The sequence below is a fragment of the Lampetra fluviatilis genome, chromosome 48 (assembly GCF_964198595.1).
Source record: "Lampetra fluviatilis chromosome 48, kcLamFluv1.1, whole genome shotgun sequence".
Classification (NCBI taxonomy): domain Eukaryota; kingdom Metazoa; phylum Chordata; class Hyperoartia; order Petromyzontiformes; family Petromyzontidae; genus Lampetra; species Lampetra fluviatilis.
This window is the reverse complement of record NC_136322.1, coordinates 4891503-4915873: the sequence shown is the minus strand read 5'-3', so window position 1 is coordinate 4915873 and position 24371 is coordinate 4891503. Positions and strand designations below refer to the sequence as shown.

The following is a 24371-nucleotide window of genomic DNA, read 5'->3' as shown; positions in this document are numbered from 1 at the left end:
TCGTGGATAATCTATTGTCTAGTAGTGTACAGCAGTGCAGTGTATAGTGTAGTGTACAGTGCAGTATATAGTAATGTATGGTGTAGTGTATAGTAGTGTAGTAGGTAGCATAGTACTATGTATATTTACTTTCTATAGCATCGTATATAGCCAACCGTGATAATCGTAGGTGCAGGGGCAGTACAACAAACTAAGAGGCCCACTGAGCTATGTAGCTCGTTTTCAGAAGCCACATGGCCACAAATGATAGCTCAACGATGTGGCTGATATCATCATCATGATCATCACGTGGACATTTATAGCAGCAGCCGAATACTCCAAATGCGTGGTGATGTTGATTCTCGCCGTGAAAAGGACCCGGAGATAAATCCACGCGACCACGGGGAGGTGGGAGGAGAGACGCAAACTCCAAATGTACAGCAGGGGTCGGGATCTGGATGGAACCCACGATCTTCCTTTGCTACCGTGGCGCCTCGACTCGTCCGCTCCATCTCCATGGTGTGTCCAGATTTTAAATTCCTTGTCCCCCCCCCCGCGCACCCCCGATGAGCGCATTTGCCTGCGCACGAAAGTTCAACATACGGCACATACACGGCTGCCCGAGCATCAGCAGCCGCAAATACACGGGGCTCGCCTGCCTTGAGACGGCCCTGGAGGAAACTGGAACCTCCCTCCAGGCATCCTGGATCGGCGAGCACTGAGCTCCTCCCTCCCTAAATGGCTCCTTAAATGTAGCATCTCGCTCGCGACCGACCGACCGGCCGCTGCCCGACTCTGCAACGCATGCTGGGCACAGCTGCTCTCACTGCCCAGTAGCCCCCCCACCACCACCATTCCTCCTACCAGCTACGGCCCCCCACCTCCCCATCTAACCTCAGCACCCCGCCTCCAAAGATAAAGCTCCCCCGTATATCACCGTTGCATTGCTTTTATAGCTTTTTTTTGGTGATTTATAAAACGTTTTGGTTTAGGCATATTTGTTTGTTGTAGTACAGAGTTAGACTGATGACGTTAATCTAAATTGTCTTATGGTTGTTATTGTTTGACTTGCATCCCACTGGTATTTTTTGCACACAGCATTGATATACGGTGCTTTTTTGGAAGACATTGCTGTTTTTTTACTGGATTTTTCTGTTTGCGCGTAGTCACTTTAAGATGTTTTAATGTTCATGTTTTGTTTTGTTGCAGTTGCACCTGTTTCAAGAGCCGAATGGCTCACAGGGCTATACCAAATAAATGAAACTGAAACTGAATAGCCTCAACGGGGCTTGATGGGGCAAGTTTTACGTCGGTATGTTGAACTTTATTCGCAACGTCATCCATGGATGTTGGGATGATGTGATGGATGATGCGATGATGGGAGATGGATGATGTGGTGGTGATGATGAATGATAATGTGGTGATGATGTGATGGATTATGTGATGATGAATGATGTGGTGTTGATAAATTATGTGATGGACGATAGGATAATATGATGTGATGATTTGATAATGTGGTGATGATGTGATGGATTATGTGATGATGAATGATGTGATGGATGATAGGATGATTTTTATGATGAATGATGTAATGATTTGATGATGATGTGATAGGATCACGTGATGATGGATTATGTGATTATGCGATGATGAGATGGTGGATGATGTGATAATGTGATGATGGATGGTGTGATGATGATGGGATGGTGAATATGCTGGATGATGTGATAATATGATGATGGGATGATGTGATGATGGATGATGTGATGATTGGATCATGAATGGATAATGGGTTGACGTGATGGGATGATGGTACAATGTATTATGTGATAATGTAATGTTCGGATGATATAATGTGGTGATGATGGATGATGTAATGATGGGATGATGTGATGTGGTGATGATGGATGATGTATGATGTAATGATGGGATGATGTGATGAGAGTAGATGTATAATGTGATGATGGTATGGATACTGGGATGATGTGATAATGTGATGATAGACGATTTGATGATGGTAGATGTGATGGATGATGTGATGATGGATGATGTGATAATGGATGATGTGATGTGGGTGATGTGATGATGGTAGATATAATGGATGATATGATGATGGGATGATGGATGATAGTATGATGATGGTATTGTGAATGTGCTGGATGATGTGATATGATGAGATGATGGATGATGTGATAATGAATGGATAATTGGATGATGTGATGATGGATGATGTGATGATGGGATAATGAATGGATAATTTGATGATGTGATGATGTAATGTTGGTATGATGTGATGATGTGATTATGGGAGATGGATGATGTGGTGATGTAATGTGGTGATGATATATGATGTGATGTGATGAGAGTAGATGTATGATGTGATGATGGGATGGATAATGGGATGATGTGTGATGTGATGATGTGATGATGGTACATGTGATGGTGGGAGATGATGTGATGATGGTTGATTGGACGAAGCGACGACAAATCGTTTGGATCACAACTGGCGAGAGACGGTGCCGACACTTCCGATGAGCACGGTTCATTACGTACGGTGCGAAGGAAGTTCAACATCACACACACGACCGATTAGGGGGGAGGTTCAACGTTCATTGCCCGTCTCTGATGTCTCGTCCCTTAAACCGCTTAGCCTCCAGGCAATCCGCAGACCTGCAGACGCAGCAGCAGCAAGCAAGCAGTAACTCAGTCGTCGGCCTGGTCCCGCGAGAAGACCTCGGGTTCACATTTAGACACTAGCGGTCATCTCCTTTGGCAGAAAGGGGGACTTATATGGCCAGAGCCAAGGGGGAACCTTTGGGAGCAGACAGCGATCCCAATGCGTTTGGGGAGTCGAGCGCGCATGCGGGTCCGTGCAAACGCGTATGTGTGTGCACGTGTACGTGTGTGTACGTATGTGTGTATGTGTACGTGTGTGTGTGCACGTGTATGTGTGTGCACGTGTGTGTATGTGTACGTGGGTGTAAACGTGTATGTGTGTACACTGGTGTGTCTACACGTGTTTCTGCACGTGTACGTGTGCACGTGTGTGTATGTGTGTGTGTCCACGTGTACGTGTGTGTATGCACGTGTGTGTATGTGTACGTGTGTGTGCACGTGTATGTGTGTGAATGTGTACGTGTGTGTGTGCATGTGCAGTGGTTAGCGTGCTGCACTACGAACCTGGCCACCCGAGTTCGATTCCCGCTCACGGCCAATACCAGTGATGATTATCTGAACCGGTCCTAGGCCTCCCCTAGGTAGACTCAGCCTGAAATAAGTACGTGGTGCGATTCGTAGTAAACATCGCCACTGGGGAGACAAAGGCGGCCGGGCGCGGTGTGTGCCACAGTGCCGGTAGCCTTCACAAGTGCTACTCGCTAATAGCACTTGCCCCAAACGTCTGTGAAGGCTACACGGGGGATCTTTGTCTTTGGCGTGGGTGTGAGGGGGTGGGTGCGTTGGATGCGCGTGTGGGGGTGGGTGGGCTGGAGGCTCGAGAAGAGAGGATCGAGTTCGGAGGCGGTGGTGCAGACAGAACGAGGCACGTCAAGTCCTCCGACCTTCCAGTTGGCTCGCTGTTCCTTTGGTAGCGTAGCCGCAGAGGTTTGAGACACCTCCAGCACCACCACCAACCATCACCAACCATCACCCGACCATCGAGTGTCTGTCCTCGCATCGCTTCTCTGCCTCTCTGTCGCCTTCCCTGCTGGCGATTGTCGTTGAGTCTTGGAGAGATAGCGCAGGTGAGTGGCACAGGCTAGAGAAGAGAAGGGCTGATGGGTGAGTGGCTGAGAAGGTGAGTGAATGAGTGGGTGAGTGAGTGGGTGAGTGAGTGAGTGGTGGCGAGTGGCACAGGCTAGAGAAGAGAAGGGCTGATGCGTGAGTGGGTGGGTGAGTGAGAGGCACAGACTAGAAAATATATGGGCTGATGGGTGAGTGTATTAGTGAGTGGCACGGGCTAGATAAGGGATGGGATTTGAGTGGGTGAGTCGGTGGGTGAGTTAGTGAGTGGCACCCGGCCTCGAGCCTGTCACTCACAAATTATAGCTCAACGAAGTCGCGTATCACGTCGAAATGTATAGCAGTAGCCAAATACTCCAACCGCACGTTTCTAAATGTGGATGAAAAAATTAGGAGAGCCCGGAGAAAAATCCACGCAATCACGGCGAGATAGATAGAACATGCAAACTCGAAATGCACAGCAGCCGTCAGGGTCAGCATCGAACCCACGACCTACTGTATACCAGACGAGGTAGTTAAGATCTCCTAGCCACCGTGGTGATTATTAGAGAGAGAGAGACACGCAAACTCCAAATATACATCAGCAGGCATCGTCAATGTCGGGATAAAATCGATGACCTCTTGCATACCAGGCGAGGTAGTTAACATATCATAGTGACCGTGATGATGATGAGAGAGAGAGAGACACGCAAAATCCAAAAATACAGCAGCAGGCATCAGGGTCGGGATCGAACCCACGATCTCCTGTACACCAGGCGAGGTAGTTAACATCTCATAGCCACCGTGATGATGATGAGAGAGAGAGAGACGCAGACTCCACATAGACAACAGCAGCAGGCATCGTCAGGGGTCGGGATCGAACCCACGTCTTCCTGTATACCAGGCGAGGTAGTTAGCATCTCCTAGCCACCGTGATGATGATGGATGAGAGAGAGCGACACGCAAACCCCAAAAATACAGCAGCAGGCGTCAGGGTCGGGATCGACCCTACGATCTCCTGTATACCAGGCGAGGGAGTTAGCATATCCTAGCCACTGTGGACCCAACAATAGCGCAGCTGATACAGTGTTCGGCAGACCTTCCATCATCCGGCAGTGGAATTTGTTGATTGAATACAAACACCATATCAAATAGCGGAGATGTTGCTGTGATCGGTGCTGTTGATGATATGTTTGCAGTGATGGTGATGTTGCAGTGATGAGTGATGTTGTAGTGATGGGTGATGTTGCAGTGATGGGTGATGTTGTAGTGATGGTGATGTTGCAGTAATGGGTGATGTTGCAGTGATGGGTGATGTTGCAGTGATAGTGATCTTGTAGTGATGGTGATGTTGCAGTGATGGGTGATGTTGTTGTGATGGTGATGTTGTAGTGATGGTGATGTTGCAGTGATGGTGATATTGTAGTGATGATGATGATGATGTTGTAGTGATGGTGATGTTGCAGTAATGGGTGATGTTGCAGTGATGGGTGATGTTGCAGTGATGGTGATGTTGCAGCGGATGGGTGATGTTGTAGTGATGGTGATGTTGCAGTGATGGGTGATGTTGCAGTGATGGGTGATGTTGCATTCATGGTGATGTTGCAGTGATTGGTGACGTTGCAGTGATGGGTGATGTTGCAGTGATGGTGATCTTGTAGTAATGGGTGATGTTGCAATAATGGTGATGTTGCAGTAATGGTGATGTTACAATGATTGTGATATTGCAGTGATGAGTGATGTTGCAGTGATGAGTGATGTTGCAGTGATGAGTGATGTTGCAGTGATGAGTGATGTTACAGTGATGATGATGTCGCAGTGATGAGTGATGTTGCAGTGATGGTGATGTTGCAGTAATGGGTGATGTTGCAGTGATGGGTGATGTTGTAATGATGGTGATGTTGCAGTAATGGGTGATGTTGCAGTGATGGGTGATGTTACAGTGATGGTGATGTTGCAGTGATAAGTGATGTTGTAGTGATGGGTGATGTTGCAGTGATGGGTGATGTTGTAATGATGGTGATGTTGCAGTAATGGGTGATGTTGCAGTGATGGGTGATGTTACAGTGATGGTGATGTTGTAGTGATGGTGATGTTGCAATGATGGGTGATGTTGTAGTGATGGTGATGTTGTAGTGATGGTGATGTTGCAGTGATGGTGATATTGTAGTGATGATGATGTTGTAGTGATGGTGATGTTGCAGTAATGGGTGATGTTGCAGTGATGGGTGATGTTGCAGTGATGGTGATGTTGCAGTGATGGTGATGTTGCAGTGATGGGTGATGTTGTAGTGATGATGATGTTGCAGTGATGGGTGATGTTGCAGTGATGGGTGATGTTGCATTCATGGTGATGTTGCAGTGATTGGTGATGTTGCAGTGATGGGTGATGTTGCAGTGATGGTGATCTTGTAGTGATGGGTGATGTTGCAGTGATGGTGATGTTGCAGTGATGGTGATGTTACAGTGATGGTGATATTGCAGTGATGAGTGATGTTTCAGTGATGAGTGATGTTGCAGTGATGGTGATGTTGCAGTGATGAGTGATGTTGCAGTGATGTTGCAGTGATGAGTGATGTTACAGTGATGATGATGATGATGATGTCGCAGTGATGGGTGATGTTGCAGTGATGGTGATGTTGCAGTAATGGGTGATGTTGCAGTGATGGGTGATGTTGCAGTGATGAGTGATGTTGCAGTGATGGTGATGTTGCAGTGATGAGTGATGTTGCAGTGATGGGTAATGTTGTAGCGATGGTGATGTTATTGTGATGGTGATGTTATAGTGATGGTGATATTGCAGTGATGGGTGATGTTGTTGTGATGGTGATGTTGTAGTGATGAGTGATGTTGCAGTGATGGGTAATGTTGTAGCGATGGTGATGTTATAGTGATGGTGATATTGCAGTGATGGTGATGTTGCAGTAATGGTGATGTTTTGGTGATGGTGATGTTGCAGTGATGGGTGATGTTGCAGTGATGGTGATGTTGTAGTGATGGTGATGTTATAGTGATGGTGATGTTGCAGTGAAGGTGATGTTGCAGTAATGGGAGATGTTGCAGTGATGGTGATGTTGCAGTTATGGGTGATATTGTTGTTGCTTTCATGGTGTTGATGTTGATAGGGTGCTGATGGGATTGAGGTGATAGTGATGATGATGATGGTAGTGAACATTCTGGTGATGGTAGCGGTTATGATGATGATGGACATTGGGTGATGGTGACGGTAAAGATGATGATGTGGACATTTTGGTGATGGTAGCGGTGATGGTGATGGACATTCGGTGATGGTGACGGTAAAGATTGATCATGATAGTGAACATTTTGGTGAAGGTAGTGGTGATGATGATGGACATTCGGTTATGGTGACAGTAAAGATGATCATGATAGTGAACATTCTGGCATCTGATCTGTCCCCTCCAGTCGTGAATCCTTTCGAGGTCAGAGGGACAGGTCGCCTGAATAGACAACAACGATAATAACAATAAAACAAATAATATAAAGTTCGGAGAGGATGAGTAGTGACTCTCCATTGTGTTTTTTCTTCCGGACAAGTGGTGGACGACTTGACAGCGGCTGAACACATACCTGTGAACCCATATGGTTTACTCCCTATTCTTGTACAGAAAATTTGAGTTTTCAAGTCCATAGGGTGTACAGCCGTTTTAATGCGGGCCAAAAAAAATGTGTGCCTGTTTATTTGTGTTTCTCCGTTGTGATGGGCCTTCATAGGATGAACGTTGAGATTCATAAGGGGCACGGGGTGACCAATAAGGTCTGAATTGGTCTGTAATAAGGTAGGCGCTAATCAGAGGTTGACAGGAATGCTTATAGACAGAGACCCATATAGATCCTTAGAGATACATAGAGGGCTTTTGAAAGAAAGTTTCGCCGTTTCACGACAATCCCTCCCCCCCCCCTTGGTGTTCACATACCTGTCAACCCTTTATCAGTGCCTACCTTATTACAGACCAATCCAGACCTTATTGGTCACCCCATGTCCTTAGAAATCTCAACGTTCATGCTACAAAGTCCCATCACAAGGGAAAAACACAAACAAAAAGAAAACATTTTTGTTGTCGTATTGAAACAGCTGGGTAAATCGTAAGGTTTTCCAAGTATGTTTTAACGTAAAATTATAATACGTAAATGAGAGAAATCATAATTTACTGACAATAAACATATATAACAATAATTATTTCTTATATCATGTAACCTTTGTAAAGAAAACCCATGCCACCCGCTCCATGACCTCAATGTTGAACTTAATCTCTAAGTCAGCCATTTTGTGCCATCCTCATATTTTGCGCAATGCAATAAAACCAACTGTTTTAACATCAAATTTCTTAACAATATGTAAATTAGATAATTCATATTTTACTTACAATAAACATATGCCACAATTATTATTTGTTATATCGTGTAACCTCTGAGAACACACCCGTGCCGCCCACTCCATGAATTCAATGTTAAACTTAATCTCTAAGTCGGCCATTTTGTGTCTTCCTCATAAATTGCGCAATGCAATAAAACCAACTGTTTTAACATCAAATTTCTTAACAATATGTAAATTAGATCATTCATATTTTACTTACAATAAACATATGCTACAATTATTCTTTGTTATGTCATGTAACCTCTGAGAACACACCCGTTGCTGCCCGCTCCATGAGTTCAATGTTAAACTTAATCTCTAAGTCGGCCATTTTGTGCCTTCCTCATGAACAGCGCAAAGCAACGCAGTGACGCCAAACGTTGTAAACTATTGCAAAACAACTTATATTTTCATCACCAAAACACTATCATCGTCTTGCAACTCGGTTGTATCTATTCATTCGAGTGGGATTTGATTTAAAATAAATAAGTTACCTCACACTCTCGTAAGCATTTAAATAACTCACCACGAGGCGCGACGCCATCTTATTATTGTTTGATTTCTCCCTCGCAAAAAACAGCGAACAAAATACAAATAAAAATATAAGTGAACATCTCGCACCTGCGATAGCGAGCAGAGATATCCTCCATGTCGCAACACCGCAACTGAATTCCTCTGCCAATGGGATTGAGTGTCAGTGTTAATATTTGAGATGTATATGTAATGCACATGAGAAATCAACTATAATAACAAAGTCTCAACTATGCATATGTTAGTTACCACCACGAACTCAATCAATAGTCAATTAACATTACCGAGTTCCTGTCAGTCAATTGATATTCAAATTTAAGTTATATATTATTGGAGCTAATGTAGACTGCAACTTACTGGTGCAGAAAATAGCCCTAAATCTAAAATTGTACTCTACTGTGCACGTGGGGGCTCGGAATCCAATCCCTGATCACCCTTTTCCTGATCTTAAATTATGATCATGAAACGCACCTGGCTACCTTCAGCTATGCAAAATGGTTTATTAGGTACCCATATGCTACAGATTGTACAATAATGTGCGATTAATCACAGGTGAGCTCACATCGGCTACAGTAGCAATGCTGCTTTCTCATAAACACCTTGCAGCTAATGATGGTGGCATCCTCTGGTCGTGGTTGAAGATGGTGATGTGATGATGATGATGGTGAACATGACAACGATGTCTATTCAGCGTGGTTGAGCATAAGAATGACCCAATCCATCCGTGATAATCTATCCGCCGGCAACTTCCACTCTCCCACGTACAGCGCTCATCATCTTCCTTCCCACCTGCTCATCCTCCTCCAACTCCTCCAACTCCTCCGCATCCTCGTCCCCTGCTCTCCTGAAGACCGTCACACTCCTTCGCAATGGACCGGAATCGCAAGGGCGGATTCGAGACCATGAGGACCACCACCACCAAGACGACCAAAATCATACGGAAGGGCAGCACGGGGATTGTCCAGCATGGTTAGAAATACAACAACGCCGTGTGCTACGATAGAGGGTGGCCCAAAAGTCAGGACACATAGGGTTTTTGTTTTTATACAGGGTGGCCCAAAAGTGAGGAGACATAGGGTTATTGTTATTATACAGGGTGGCCTAAAAGTCAGGACACAAAGGGTTATTGTTATTATACAGGGTGGCCCAAACTTCAGGACACATATTCAGCAAACATTGTGACGTCAGCATAATCACGGGGACGTTACCCGTCACTGGAACGTGACCATTGTAATACCAACGCCATCAGAAAAAATACATATTTAATCGGCGACGTTTCGTGCAATAGCCCTTCATCATGAAGAATAATAAGTAACGTAATGCCGTTCATGGCAGAGCAGTGATTTTTCCATTACTCAAAACGTAGTCTCATGACTTTCGTTCTTTTTTCTTAAAACCTGCACGTTTTAGCCTCTGTTAACCTTAAATATGAGAGCAGTGAACTCTTGTAGGCACTACGGCATGGGGAGCCTTCCCATTGGCTAAGCAGCTGTTTCTGCACACAGCGGTGTTGCTGATGCTACTACTGCTGCTGATGACGCTGTATCTCCTCCTCTACTACTAATGATGATGTTGTTTTTGCTAACTCCCCCTCCTCACCCCTCACTCGGCACCCCTCCTCACACCACCTCCTCACTCATCCTCTGCTCACTCCTCTGCTTCTCACTCCTCACTCCTCCACTCCTCTACTTCTCACTCCTCCACTCCTCGCCTCTCCTCCACTCCCTTCGCCGCCGCTCCTCACCGTGGCACCCAGAGTCGTCTTCCACGAGCAGCACGAGCTCCACGGTGAAGCGCAAGTCGTCCATCACCACGTCCACCGTCTCGCTCGTCACCTTCAACACCAACGTGGAGCCGGGCGACAGCCTGCCCGAGTTCACCATCAAACCCCCTCCCCTCAACGTGCCCGAGGGTGAGCTACAGGGGAGGGGGGGGCACTTGGGGGGGGGGGGAGAGTGGTGTTGGTGCAGCAATAGTTACCGTGGGTGCCACAGTAGATGTTGACTACCTCGCCTGGTATGCAGGAGGTCGTGGGTTCGATCCCGACCCTGACGTATGCTGTATATCGGGAGTCTGTGTCTCTCTCATTATCATCACGGTGGCTATGAGATGTTAACTACGTCGCCCAGTATGCAGGAGGTCGTGGGTTCGATCCCGACCCTGACGCCTGCTCTATATTTGGAGTTTGCATCTCTCTTTCTCTCTCTCCGTGGTGGTTGCATGGATTCTTCTCCGGGTTCCTCTGGGTTTTCCCTCCACATTTAGAATCAACATGATGCGTTTAGAGTACGTGAATGCTTTACATTTCCACATGATAAGCCCACTTTGTGGTCGCTTCTGAAAAAAGAGTTACATAGCTCAGTGGGCGTCACCTGATAAAATAAAAATACAAATAGTTTTAGTTATTTCGGTAAAGACAACTGTCCTGCTGTATCGGTTCTGCCTGATGACGGTCGCTTGTGTTGCGATCGAAACGTCGTGGTTTATTTTCTTTTATTTCTACCCACGTGACTTTACCAAAAGAACCAAGAATATGGATTCCTGCAGTCACGAAAGCTTCAAATCAAGATTAAATACAAATAGTTTAGTATAGCGTGCGGGGCTATGAACTCGGCTGACACCCGAGTTCGATTAATGCTCACAGCCCCCTAACACCAGTCATAGCGATTATCTGAACTGGTACCGGGACTCACCTAGGTCGACTCAGCCTCAAACGAGTACCTGGAGCGGTGTGGAGTTAACATCGCCGCTGGGGAGATAAAGGCGGCCGGGCGTGGTGCTGGCCACCCAAATCCCTCGTGTGCCGTGCCGGCCTTCATAGGTGCTGCCACTTGCTAACAGCACTTGGCCCAACAGTTTTTTAAGACTATACGGGGGGATCTTTGTCTTTAGTGTCTATGGTGCTGCACGTGGGGGTGGCTATAAAACTGCACGTGGTGCTGGTGGTGGCTATGCTGCTGCTGCTGCGATGGCTGTCTGTAATCACCCAGCAACTGTGGAGGCAGCAGCAGAGAGGGTTGGTGGATGGATCACACGAAGATGGGTTGTGAGACTCTCTTGGCCCTCGCCCCCCCTATCCCCCTCCCCCCCCCCAAGGTAAGAACGTCTTCATGAGGGCCAAGATTGCCGGGGAGCCCAAGCCCAAGGTCTGCTGGAAGCGCGGAGCTGGGAACGACGTCAAGGAGTTCGGAGAGCGATTTCGCGACCGATACGATGCCATCACGGGCGAGCACTCGCTCCAGGTGTCCACCTCACTCACCCACAACGGCCACCTCACCCACATCTCACCTGCACGGCCACCTCACCTGCACGCCCATCACCTCACCCACACCTCACCTTTACAGCCACCACCTCACCCACACCTCATCTGCACGCCCACCACCTCACCCACACCTCACCCGCACGGACAACACCTCACCCACACCTCACCTGCACTGCCTTGGCCTGACCCACTCCTCACCCGCATGACCATCACCTCACCCACACCTCACCTGCACGGCCACTTCACCTGCACGGCCACCACATCACCCACACCTTACAGCCACCACCTCACCTACACCTCACCTGCACGGCCACCTCACCCAGACCTCACCTGCACGGTCACCACCTCACCCACACCACACCTGCATAGCCACCTCACCCACACTTCACCCACACAGTTACCTCTCCCACAACTCACTTGCACGGCCGCCTCCCCACCCCTCAACCGCACGGCAACCACCTCACCAACATCTCACCCGCACGGCCACCTCACCCACATCTCACCCGAAACGTACGGCCACTACCTCACCCACCCCACACCTCAACTGCATGGCAGGGCGGTGCGTGCTGCTGGTGGCCACCCACCACTCCCTCTGTGTGTGCCATCGTGCCGGGCTCCATAGATGCTGCTTCTCGCTACCAACAGCACTTGCCCCACCTCTATGAAGGCTACATGGGGGACCTTTGTATGTGTGTTGGGTACAGATCGAAAATGCCACCATGGACGACACGGACACGTACAAGTGCGTGGCCACCAACGCCTACGCAGAGGCAACCTGCACCTTTAGCCTGACCGTCATTGAGAGTAAGTGGGTGGGCGAGTCGATGGCTGGATGTGTGGATGCGTGTGTGGGTGTGTGGGCTGAGTGGGTTTGTTGAGTAGGTACGTGGGTGAGTGGGCGGATGGGTGAGTGGTGGGTGGGTGAGTGAATGAGTGAGTGGGTGGATGGGCGAGTGGAGTGGATTATTGGGTGCATTGGTGAGTGGGTGGGTGAGTGAGTGGACGGGTCGATGAGCGGGTGAGTCGGTGGGTGGTGGGTGAGTGGGTGGATGAGTGAGTAAGTGGGTCGATGAGTCTGTGAGTGGGTGGCTGGGTGGGTGAGTGAGTGGGTAGATGGGTGGGTGGTTGTGAGAAAGTCTTCAGGAGAGTATTCTACTCCTCCCTCACCTCCTCACCCTTCATTTCCTCTCTGTGTGAACGTTTCAGATCAGGAAAAAACAGTGGACTTCAAGTCGATGATGAAAAAAAGGTGAGGGTCAGGAACTCCAATCCCCAATACAAGGCGTCTATATCTATAATCTATATATGAGGGTCAACATCTATATATATTGATTTGAAGCTTTCGTGACTGCGGGAATCCATACTCTGTGGTTCTTTCGGTAAAGTCACGTAGGTACAAAATAAATCTATATATTTACAATCTGTATATGAAGGTCTACATCTATAGATCGATAATCTATCTACAATGGCCTACATCTATATATCTATTATCATCCTCCTCCTCTATTCTCCTCCTCCTCTATCATCCTCCTCTATCCTCCTCCAGGTCCAAACTGCCGCCTCCACCTCCACCCAAGGAGGTGAAGGTCCTCACGGAGAAGGAGATCATGGAGCTGCTGATGAACACTGAGAAGAAGGACCTGGAGCGAGTGTGCTTCGAGCTGGGCATCACCGACTTCCGTGGCATGCTCAAGAAGCTCAAGCAGATGAAGAAGAAGCATGAGGAGGCGATAGAGGTGATGGTGGTGATGATGGTGGTGGTATTGATGATGGTGGTGGTGGTAATTGAGCAGTTGTGGATTGGAGCGTTTCCCATAACTGAGCAGTGTGCTTATGAACAGCTCCAGTTTGACAGCAAAGATCTCACGTCGAATCAGTCGGGCGGCATACATATTTTCACCGGCTGCGTAATGCTGTGTGCAGCTATCTGGTCTGTAACTCAGCACGAAACTTCGGATCTCTTCATCCACCGTCATGCCCTTCCTTCTCTATGCTTGTGAAACGTGGAGCCCTCTAATAGAACATCTGCGCTGGTTAGAAAAATTCAGGCTGGCGTGTCTACGATCCATCCTGGGTTTAATCAGGCTGGATTGTGTGAGGAGCTCACAACTTCTTGAAAGATCTGGACATATTCCCATCAGTGAGCTCCTCTGGTAGGCAAGGCTGCGTTGACTGGATCATTTAGCCCGCATGCCCAGCCTCCGCATGCCTAAACAGCTTTTGTTCGGCCGGATCGAGGGGGCTAAATGGGCACGACGCGGGCTAGAGAAGAGATGGAGTGATGTGGTACAGGAGGATGTGGAGCTTTGTGGATTTGCCGGAGACTGGTACCAGCGGTGTCAAGATCGGCCTCTATGTCGGAGGCTCGTAAAGGACGCTGCTGCTGGGCAGTTGGAGGCAGTCGCCCTCCAACAACAACGGAGGGCGGAGGATCGATGCTCACAACAACGAGTATAAGCACAGGGTGGCTAAAGCACATCCAGTTGGCACAGTAGGGGGCACAGGTGGTGCATCAACCAGTCATCTCAGTCAGTCGATCCGTGGCACCTGGATCTGCCCCATGGCCTCCTGTCAGCGGGAATTCAACATTTCACGTGGCCTCAAGGTGCACATAGCCTTGCACAAGCGTCGTGGTGATGTCACCGCCACTTAGTGGCGAAATGCGTTTTTTGTTGTATGTGCGTCTCTGTGTTCGCGTGTGTGCGCGCGTGAGCGGTAGTGTAGCGATTAGCGTGCTGCGCTACGAACCTGGCAAAACGGGTTCGATTCCCGTTCACGGCCAACAGCAGTGACGATTATCTGAACCGGTCCTGGGTCTCCCCTAGGTCGACTCAGCCTCAAATGAGTACCTGGTGCAATGTGTAAACATCGCCACTGGGGAGACAAAGGCGGCCGGGCGTAGTGTTGGCCACCCACCCCCTCGTGTGCCGTACTGGCCTTTATAGGTGCTCGCTAACAGCACTTCCCCGACAGTCTGTTAAGGTTATACGGAGGATCTATGTCTTTGTGCGCATGTAATTACAGACGGTGACACTGCTCAAGGACATGGTGGACGTGGTGGTGAAGACGGGCGAGAAGGCCATCTTCGAGGTCCACCTCGAATTCAAGGACCCCAACCACCAGCGCGTCCGCTGGTTCAAGGTCAGTTCGCATCCCAGATCGAGAGGTCGAGCCAGACGTCACACCGGTTACACCTTGAACCGGCGCGTCCTCTCTCTCTCCCCCACCGCTCCCCCCTTCACCCATCGCCCCCCATCGTCCCTCCCCCCCATCTAACGCTCCTCTCTTTTTCCCCCATCTCACCATCCCTCTCTCTCCTTTCTCTACCCCTTCTCTCACATCTCTGTCATCCCATCTCCCCCATCTCCCCCCCCCTCTTTCTCACCTTCCTCCCCCTTCTCTACTCCATCTCTCCCCCATCTCCCCCATTACTTCCTCTATCTCCCTCATCTCTCGCCTCCCACTCTCTCTTCTCTCCCCCATATCCTTCCCATCTCCCCCAAATCTCCCCTCCATCGCTCCCTCATCTCCCCCATCTCTTCTGTCTCTACCCCATCACTCCCCCATATTTCTCCCACAACTCCACCATCTCCCCCATCTTCCCCCATCTCCCATCGCCCCCATCTCCCCCCCCCCCCCATATGTTCCCCCCATCTCCCTCATATTTTCCCTCCCTCTTCTCTACCCAATCCCTCCCCCATCTCTCCCCCATCTCTCCCCATCTCCCCCCCCCATCTCTCCCCCATCTCTCCCCATCTCTCCCCCATCTCCCCGCCATCTCTCCCCATCTCTCTCCATTTTTCCCCATCTCTCCCCAATCTCTCCCTCATCTCCCCCATCTCCACTCCATCTCCCACATCTCCCTCATCTCCATCATCTCCCACCATCTCCCCCCGATCTCCCCCATCTCCCGCTCATCTCTTCCCCATCTCCTCCCCATCGCTCACTCATCTTCCCTCCATCTCACCCCCATCTCACCCCCATCTCCACCATCTCCCCCCCCCATCGCTCCCCCATCTCAACCATCTCTCCCCCATCTCCCCCCCCCATCTCCCCCATTTCTCCCCCATCTCCCCCAAATATTCCCCACATCCTCCCCCATCTCCCCCACATCTTCCCCATATCCTCCCCTCTCTCTCTTTTCTCCCTTATCACTCCAATCACCCCCCCACCCCAATTTCCCTCATCTCTCCTCCCCCCGCCCCCCCCCTTCTCTCTCCTCCCCCCGCCCCCCATCTACCCGCCATCTCCCCTTGGTGGTGGTGCACCAGAACAAGGAGCTGCTGATGACGGCCGCGAGTGCGGGGAAGTACGAGCACAAGCAGTTCTCCAGCAAGCACACGCTGGTGATCGCCAACGCCGACCTCAGTGACCAGGCCGCCTACTCGGTGGAGGCCAACGAGAAGACGTGGACCGCCAACTTGAAAGTGATCGGTGAGAACGAGGGTGGAGGGTGGTGTAGGAGGTGGTGGTGGAGGAGGTGGGAGAGGTAGTGGTAGAGATGGTGGTGGAGGAGGTGGTGGTGGAGGTGATGGTGGAGGAGGTGGAGGGGGTGGTGGAGGTGGTGGTGGAGGTGAAGGAGGTGGTGGAAGAGGAGGTGGAGGACAGGGGAGAGGGGAGAGAAGGAGGTGGTGGAGGAGGAGGTGGTGGAGGAGGTGGGAGAGGTGGTGGTAGAGATGGTGGTGGAGGAGGTGGTGGAGGTGATGGTGGAGGAGGTGGTGGAGGAGGTGGAGGAGGTAGTGGTGGAGGTGAAGGAGGTGGTGGAGGAGGATGTGGAGGACAGGGGAGAGGGGAGAGAAGGAGGTGTGGAGGAGGTGGTGGAGGAGGTGGTGGAGGAGGTGGTGGAGGAGGAAGTGTTGGAGGCAGGGAAGGTGATGGTGGAGGAGGTGGAGGAGGTGGTGGAGGTGATGATGGAGGAGGTGGAGGAGGTGGAGGAGGAGGTGGTGGTGGAGGTGAAGGTGGTGGAGGAGGAAGTGTTGGAGGCAGGGGAGGTGATGGTGGAGGAGGTGGAGGAGGTGGAGGAGGTGGTGGAGGTGATGATGGAGGAGGTGGAGGATGTGGTGGAGGTGATGATGGAGGAGGAGGTGGAGGAGGAGGTGGTGGAGGAGGTGGTGGAGGAGGAGGTGGTGGAGGAGGTGGTGTTGGAGGCAGGGGAGGTGATGGTGGAGGAGGTGGTGGAGAAGGAGGTTGTGGAGGAGGTGGTGGTGGTGGAGGTGGGGGAGGTGATGGTGGACAGGGGAGATGAGGGATGAGGAGAAAGGCGGAAGGAGGATATCTCAAAGTGATCCTTGAAAAGGTGGAAGAGGTGGGGGAGGAGATGGTGGAGGAGGAAGAATAAAATAATGAGGTGGAGAAGGGAGAGGAGGAGAAGGAGGAGCAGGATGGAGGAGTGAAAACCCTTCTCCCCCCTTCCCTCGGCCCCTCCCACCACCCCTCCCACACCACCACCCCCACCGCCCGTCCATGCTCCAGACGACCCGTGCCGCATCCTGTCTAACCTGCGTCCGGCGCACTGCAAGGAGAAGACGATCGCAATGTTCGAGGTGGCGCTCTCCAAGAGCCAGGGCGACCTCAAGTGGACCTTCAACGGCATGCCAATCAAGCGCAGCGACAAGGTCAGCGCTCCGGGGCTGGCCGTCGAACAAAGATGGTCGCCTGCATTGCGCGTTTTCAGACGCTATATACACTACACTATACACTACACTATATCTTCTTGGTTCTTTCGGTAAAGTCACGTAGAAGGGAAGTAATAAAATAATAAAAATAAAACATAATATTTTATTACTTCCCTTCTACGTGACTTTACCGAAAGAACCAAAAAGATGAATCCCTGCAGTCACGAAAGCTTTAAATCGAAACACTACACTATACACTAGTATACACTACACTATACACTAGTATACACTACACTATACACTACTATACACCACACTCTACACTACAATACTATGCAGTACACTACACATCACACTACTATACACTACATGACGATACACTACTATATACTACACTATACACTACTATATACTACACTATAAAATCTATTCCACTACACTATACACTACTATACACTACACTCTACACTACTATACACTACACTATACACTATTATACACTACACTATACACTAGTATACATTACACTATACACTTCTATACACTACACTCTACACTACAATACTATGCAGTACACTACACATCACACTACTATACACTACATGACGATACACTACTATACACTACACTATACACTACTATATACTACACTATAAACTCATTTCCACTACACTATACACTACTATACACTACACTCTACACTACTATACACTACACTATACACTACTATACACTATACTATACACAACAATACTATGCAGTACACTACACATCACACTACTATACACTACATGACGATACACTACTATACACTACGTGACTATACACTACTATACACTACACTATACACTACTATATACTACACTATAAACTAATTTCCACTACACTATACACTACTATACACTACACTATACACTACTATATACTAAACTACACACTAATATATATTATACTAGACACTACTATACACTACACTCTACACTACAATACTATGCAGTACACTATACATCACACTACTATACACTACATGACGATACACTTCTATACACTACATGACTATACACTACTATACACTACACTATACACTACTATATACTACACTATAAACTCATTTCCACTACACTATACACTACTATACACTACACTCTACATTACTATACACTACACTATACACAATACTATTCAGTACACTACACATCACACTACTATACACTACACTATACACTACATGACTATACACTGCACTATACGCTACATGACTATACACAACACTACCATACACTGCACTATACACTACACAGCGCTCTACACTACACTTTTGGCTCACCATCGAACAAAGATGGTCACTGCATCACGCGGCACTTTCGGATGCACTTCTGCGGCCGTCTGGAATGCTCTTCCCTTCCGATAGATTGGCAAACTCATTTCTGTATAACTGCTCCTCGTTGTTGTTAGTTGTCCTTCCCCACCCCCACACCTCCGATTAGCGTGATTGGCTCCGTACGGTGCGAAAGAAGTTCAACGTACACACACACACGCACTTGATAAGACAGACAGCCATCTCGTAGTCACGTCGCACGGGCGGCTCTTGAAATTTCGAGGTTGTCGCGGTAGCCGCTTATTTATTTATCGAATGAATCTAACTGCAAATTCTAAACCGAACGGATCTTCCCGTTTGGGGGGTTGTTGTTGTTGTTGTTTGCCTTTCTGCCGACCGCCTGACCGCCCGGGGCCCCCCACGAAGATGGAGATCGTGTCTCGAGACGGGGGCAAAATCCACCAGCTGATCATCAAGGACGCGCGGCTTAGCGACAAGGGCACCTACGGAGTCTGCATCGGCGACCAGACCTCGTCGGCCGAGCTCATCGTCGATAGTGCGTGGACAGAGGGGGGGGCGACGGGTGGAGGGAGGGATGGCGGGGGTAGGATGATTGTGGGAGGAGGGGGGGTGATGGTGCGGGAGTAGAGCTGTATATTTGGAGTCTGCGTATCTCTCATTATCATCACAATGGCTAGGAGATGTTAACTAGCTCGCTGGTATGCAGGAGGTCGTGGGTTTGATCCCGACCCTGACGATGCCTGCTGCTGTATATTTGGAGTCTGCAGTATTTCTCTCCCCGTGGTCGTGTGGATTCAACGTCACGCGTTTTGGAGTAATTGGCTCCTGCTATAAATGTCCACGTGATGATGATGATGAGGATAAGCCACTTGGTTGAGCAGCTATCATTTGTGATAGCCAGTGTCGCTTCTGAAAAAGCAGCTACATAGCTCAAGAGGGCCTTTCACCTGGTAAGATAAAATTAAAATAGCTTAGAGATGAAATTATATCAACCACACGGACACCACGGGCAGGGTACCTTCCAAGGCTGTAATTATAATATATCTTGGGGGGGGGGGGGGGGGCGGCCACACCACCACCCCCCATCATCACCGTGCTACCCAAAGTTTTGGCACCGCTCATGACCCACGTTTCTCTCCCCTCCCCACACCTCTACACCCCGGACTCGACCACCGCTGCTTCACAGAGGAGCCGATCAAGTTCTCGAGCAACCTGAAGACGGTGCGCGTGAAGGAGAAGAGCGGCGCTCGTCTCGAGTGCGAGATCACCACCAAGGACGTCACCGTGAGGTGACGCCTCGGGACAACCCCTCCTGCTGCTGCTGGGGGTGGTGATGGTTGTGCTGGTGGGGGTGGTGTGGGGTTGGTGGTGTGGTGATGGTGGGGGTGGTGATGATTGGTGGTTGTGATGGTGGGGGTGGTGGTGATAGTGGTTGTGATGCTGGTGATGTTGCTGATGCTGGTGAAGGTTGGGGTGGTGGTGATGGCGGTTGTGATGGTGGGGGTGCTGGAGATGTTGCTGGTGATGGTTGGGGTGGGGTGGTGTAGTAGTGGTGGTGATGATGGTGGTGGTTGTGCTGGTTGTGGTGCTAGTGGTGGTGGAGCTGGTAATGTTGCTGGTGCTGGTGGTAGTGGGGAGCGGGAGTGTAGCGGTAAGCTCTACCCTGTGCTATGAACCCGGCGACCCGTGTTCGACTCCCGCTCAGGGTTCCTGCTCACGGTCGACACCAGTGACCATTATCTGAACCAGTTCTGTGCCTCCCCTAGGTCGACTAAGCCTCAACTGAGTACCTGGTGCGGTGTATAAACATCGCCACTGGCATGACAAAGGCAGTCGGGCGTGGTGCTGGCCACCCACTCCCTGTGTACCGTGCCGGCCTTCATAGCTGCACTTGCCCCAATAGCCTGTGCAGGGTATATGGGGGATCTTTATCATTAGTGTTGATGGTGGTGGTGGTGCTGGTAGTGGCGGTGCTGATGGTGGTGGTGGTTGTGTGGTAATAGTGTTGGTAGCTGTTGATGGCATCAAAGGATGAGGCCAGGTTGACCCTCTTAATCTTCTCCCCCGATCACTCACTTCACTCACAAGCCACCCCCTCACCGTCTCCCATCTGCCCTACCACCCACAGCCAAAGAGAAAGGTCACCCGTGTAGGCTTGGACAGATGATTGGGGCAAGTGGTGGTCGTTAGCGGGATTTGAACTCGGGTCACCAGGTTTGTAGCGAAGGGCACTGACCGCTCACCTCTCAACTAACCACCCCTCCCCTCCTCTTCTTCCTCCCAACCCTCCACCACATCCATCACCACCACCTTTACTACCTCCACCACAATCACCTCCACCACCACCATCACCACCACCACCAATACCTCCACCACAATCACCTCCGCCACGACCACCTCCACCACCACCACCTCCACCACCTCCACCATCACCACTACCTCCACCACCTCCACCACCACTACCTCCACCACAATAACCTCCACCACAATAACCTCCACCACAATAACCTCCACCACCTCCAACATCACCACTACCTCCACCACTACCTCTATCACAATCACCTCCACCACGACCACCTCCACCACCACCTCCACCACCTCCACCACCTCCACCACCACCACTACCTCCACCACAATCACCTCCACCACGACCACCTCCACCACCACCTCCACCACCTCCACCACCTCCACCATCACCACTACCTCCACCACCACCTCCACCACTACCTCCACCACGACCACCTTCACAACCACCACCACCTTCACAACCACCACCACCACCGGACAGGTGGCTTAAGAACGGGCAGCCCATCCCGCAGCACCTGCTGGACAGTGGCAAGGTCAAGGTGGTGTCGAGCGGCAAGCACCAGGAGCTGGTGATCGAGGACGCCACGTTGGAGGACTCGGGCCAGTACTCCATTGTGGTGGTGCAGGAGGGGGACACCAAGGAGTACGTGTCCGCCGCTGACGTTCACGTCGAAGGTGAGCTGGCACTGGGGTGGGGGGGCTGAGGCATGTGCCCCCCCCCCCTCAACCCTGATACAATGCTTTTTCTTAACCAAGTGTAAGGCCCACTGAGAAAAGCCATGCGTGTGTGTGTTGGTGCTCGCTAACAGCACCTGCCCCTCCTCCTACTTTCTCCCCCCCCCTTCTCCCCCCACCTCCTCCGCCGACCCCTTCCAGCCAATCTCCTCTGCCCCCTACTTCTCTCCTCAAAATCCACTTCCCCCTCCTGCACCCCTCCACCTCCCCCTCCCCCCTCCCCTCCTCCCACCGTCCTCCTCTTCTACTCCCTCCTCCTCCTCCCGCCCCTCTTCATCCCCCCTCCTCCTCCTCTCCTCTTCCTCGTTCTCCCCCTCCTCCTCCCTCTTCCACCTACTCCCCCTCCCCCTATATGGGGGGTCTTTGTCTTTTCTTTTGCGGGGATTGTACTTAGTGCACCGCTCTACGACCCGGTCCTGAGCCTCCCCTAGGTCGACTCAGCCACAGATTAGTACCTGGTGTGGTGTGCGGGGAGACAAAGGCGGTCGGGATTCATTCACCCCCCCACGCGTGCTGTGCCGGCCTTCATAGGTGCTCCTCTGCTAACAGCACTTGCTCCCAACAGTCTGTTACAGGCTATACAGGGAAGCTTTCTCTTTGGGGGGGGGCGGGGGGTAGGTGCTACAGCTGGCCCATCCGCCAGTCGTCTCAGTCGGTCAACCCATGGCACCACGTGGGTCTATCCCGTGACCTCCTGTCGGCTGTGCCTTCGACACTTCACGTGGCCTCAAAGTGCACCTGGCCTGGCACATGCGCCATGGTGACGTTAACGTCACTTAGCGACGAATGGCGTGAGTTTTATTCGCCGGCTCACGGCCACGACCAACCCCAGTGACAGATGATCTGAACCGGTCCCTGGGTATCTCCTAGGTCGACTCAGCCGCAAATGAGTACCTGGTGCTGTATGTAGTAAACATCGCCACTCGGGAGACAATGGCGGCTGGGCATGGTGCTGGCCACCCACCCCCTCGTGTGCCACAGTGCCAGTAGCCTTCATAGGTGCTGCTCACTAAGACTACTTGCCCCAACTGTCTTGTAAGGCTATACGGGGGATCTTTGGTGGGTAAGCGGTGGGTAAATAATTGAGTGAGATGATGAGTGAGTGAGTTAAAGTTTCAAGTGGATAATACACAGCGAGTGGGTCGCTATGTGAGCCTGGATTTTTAACCGAGTCTGTGGATCTCTGTGTGAGTCTCTGGGTCTCTATGTGAGTATGTGAGTCTCTATGTGAGTCTGTAATTCTCTGTGTGAGTCTGTGGGTCTCTGTGTGAGTCTCTGGGTCTCTATGTGAGTATGTGGGTGTCTATGTGGGTCTGTGGGTCTATGTGTGTGTCTGTGGATCTGTCTGAGTCTCTGGGTCTCTGTGTGTGTATATGTGTCGCTGTGTGAGTCTGTGGGTCTCTACGTGAGTCTGTGGGTCTCTGTGTGAGTCTCTGGGTCTCTGTGCGAGTCTCTGGGTCTTTGTGTGAGTCTGTGGGTCTCTGCGTGAGTTTGTGGGTCTCTGTGAGTCTCTGGGTGTCTATGTGAGTATGTGGGTCACTGTATGAGTTCGTGGATCTCTGTGTGAGTCTGTGGGTCTATGTGTAAGTCTATGGGTCTCCGCGTGAGTCTGTGGGTCTCTACGTGAGTCTATGGGTCTCTGTGTGAGTCTATGGGTGTCTATGTGAGTATTTGGGTCACTGTGTGAGTTCGTGGATCTCTCTGTGAGTCTGTGGGTCTATGTGTGGGTCTGTGGGTCTATGTGTGAGTCTGTGGATCTGTCCGAGTCTCTGGGTCTCTGTGTGTATATGTGTCTCTGTGTGAGCCTGTTGGTCTCTACGTGAGTCTGTGGGTCTTTGTGTGAGTCTCTGGGTCTCCGTGTGAGTCTGTGGGTCTCTACCTTGCCCCCGTCGATCTGTCGAGCCTACAATGGGGGACTTGTGTCCGTGTCTGCGTGCGCGTGCATGCAGAGCGCATGGCCACGCTGCAGAGTGGCCTGTCGGACCAGGAGGTTCGCACCGGGCAGCCCTCCGAGTTCACCGTCGTGCTGGATGATGAGAAGGTGGAGGGTACCTGGAGGTGCGACGGCAAAGTGGTGAGTGTGGCCACCGGGGAAGGTTGCATTGCCACGGTGACCATTGTTATCATTATCATCATCATCGCCGTGGTCATCGTCATCATCATCACCACGGTTACCGTCATCATCATTGCCATGGACACCGTCATCATCACTATCCCCACCGTCATCACCATCACCACCATTATCACCATCAGCACCATCATCGCCACCATCACCAACATCGCCATCATCATCACCATCATCATCGTCACCATTATCAACATTATCGCCATCATCGCCACCATCGCCACCATCATCGTCACCATCATCGCCATCATCGTCGCCATCATCGCCACCATCACCACCATCATCACCATCATCACCATCAGCACCATCATCGCCATCATCATCGTCATAATCGTCGTCGTCAACAACAACAGTATCACCATCAGCACCATCATCGCCATCAT

At 50.5% G+C, this 24371-nt stretch overlaps 1 protein-coding gene across 1 annotated transcript in view; it reads left to right on the top strand.

Moving 5' to 3' along the window:
• Positions 1-9474: 9474 nt before the first annotated feature.
• The window catches only part of IGSF22 (immunoglobulin superfamily member 22), a 30977-nt gene continuing 16080 nt past the window's right edge, over positions 9475-24371 (top strand). The window contains exons 1-13 of the mRNA XM_078877562.1: positions 9475-9574; positions 10362-10517; positions 11702-11847; positions 12572-12671; positions 13074-13116; positions 13414-13603; positions 14892-15008; positions 16139-16301; positions 17340-17482; positions 19227-19356; positions 20008-20110; positions 21610-21803; positions 23813-23937. Of these exons, the coding sequence (XP_078733688.1) occupies positions 9475-9574; positions 10362-10517; positions 11702-11847; positions 12572-12671; positions 13074-13116; positions 13414-13603; positions 14892-15008; positions 16139-16301; positions 17340-17482; positions 19227-19356; positions 20008-20110; positions 21610-21803; positions 23813-23937 (1710 nt within the window). The remainder of the gene's footprint in view (positions 9575-10361; positions 10518-11701; positions 11848-12571; positions 12672-13073; positions 13117-13413; positions 13604-14891; positions 15009-16138; positions 16302-17339; positions 17483-19226; positions 19357-20007; positions 20111-21609; positions 21804-23812; positions 23938-24371) is intronic.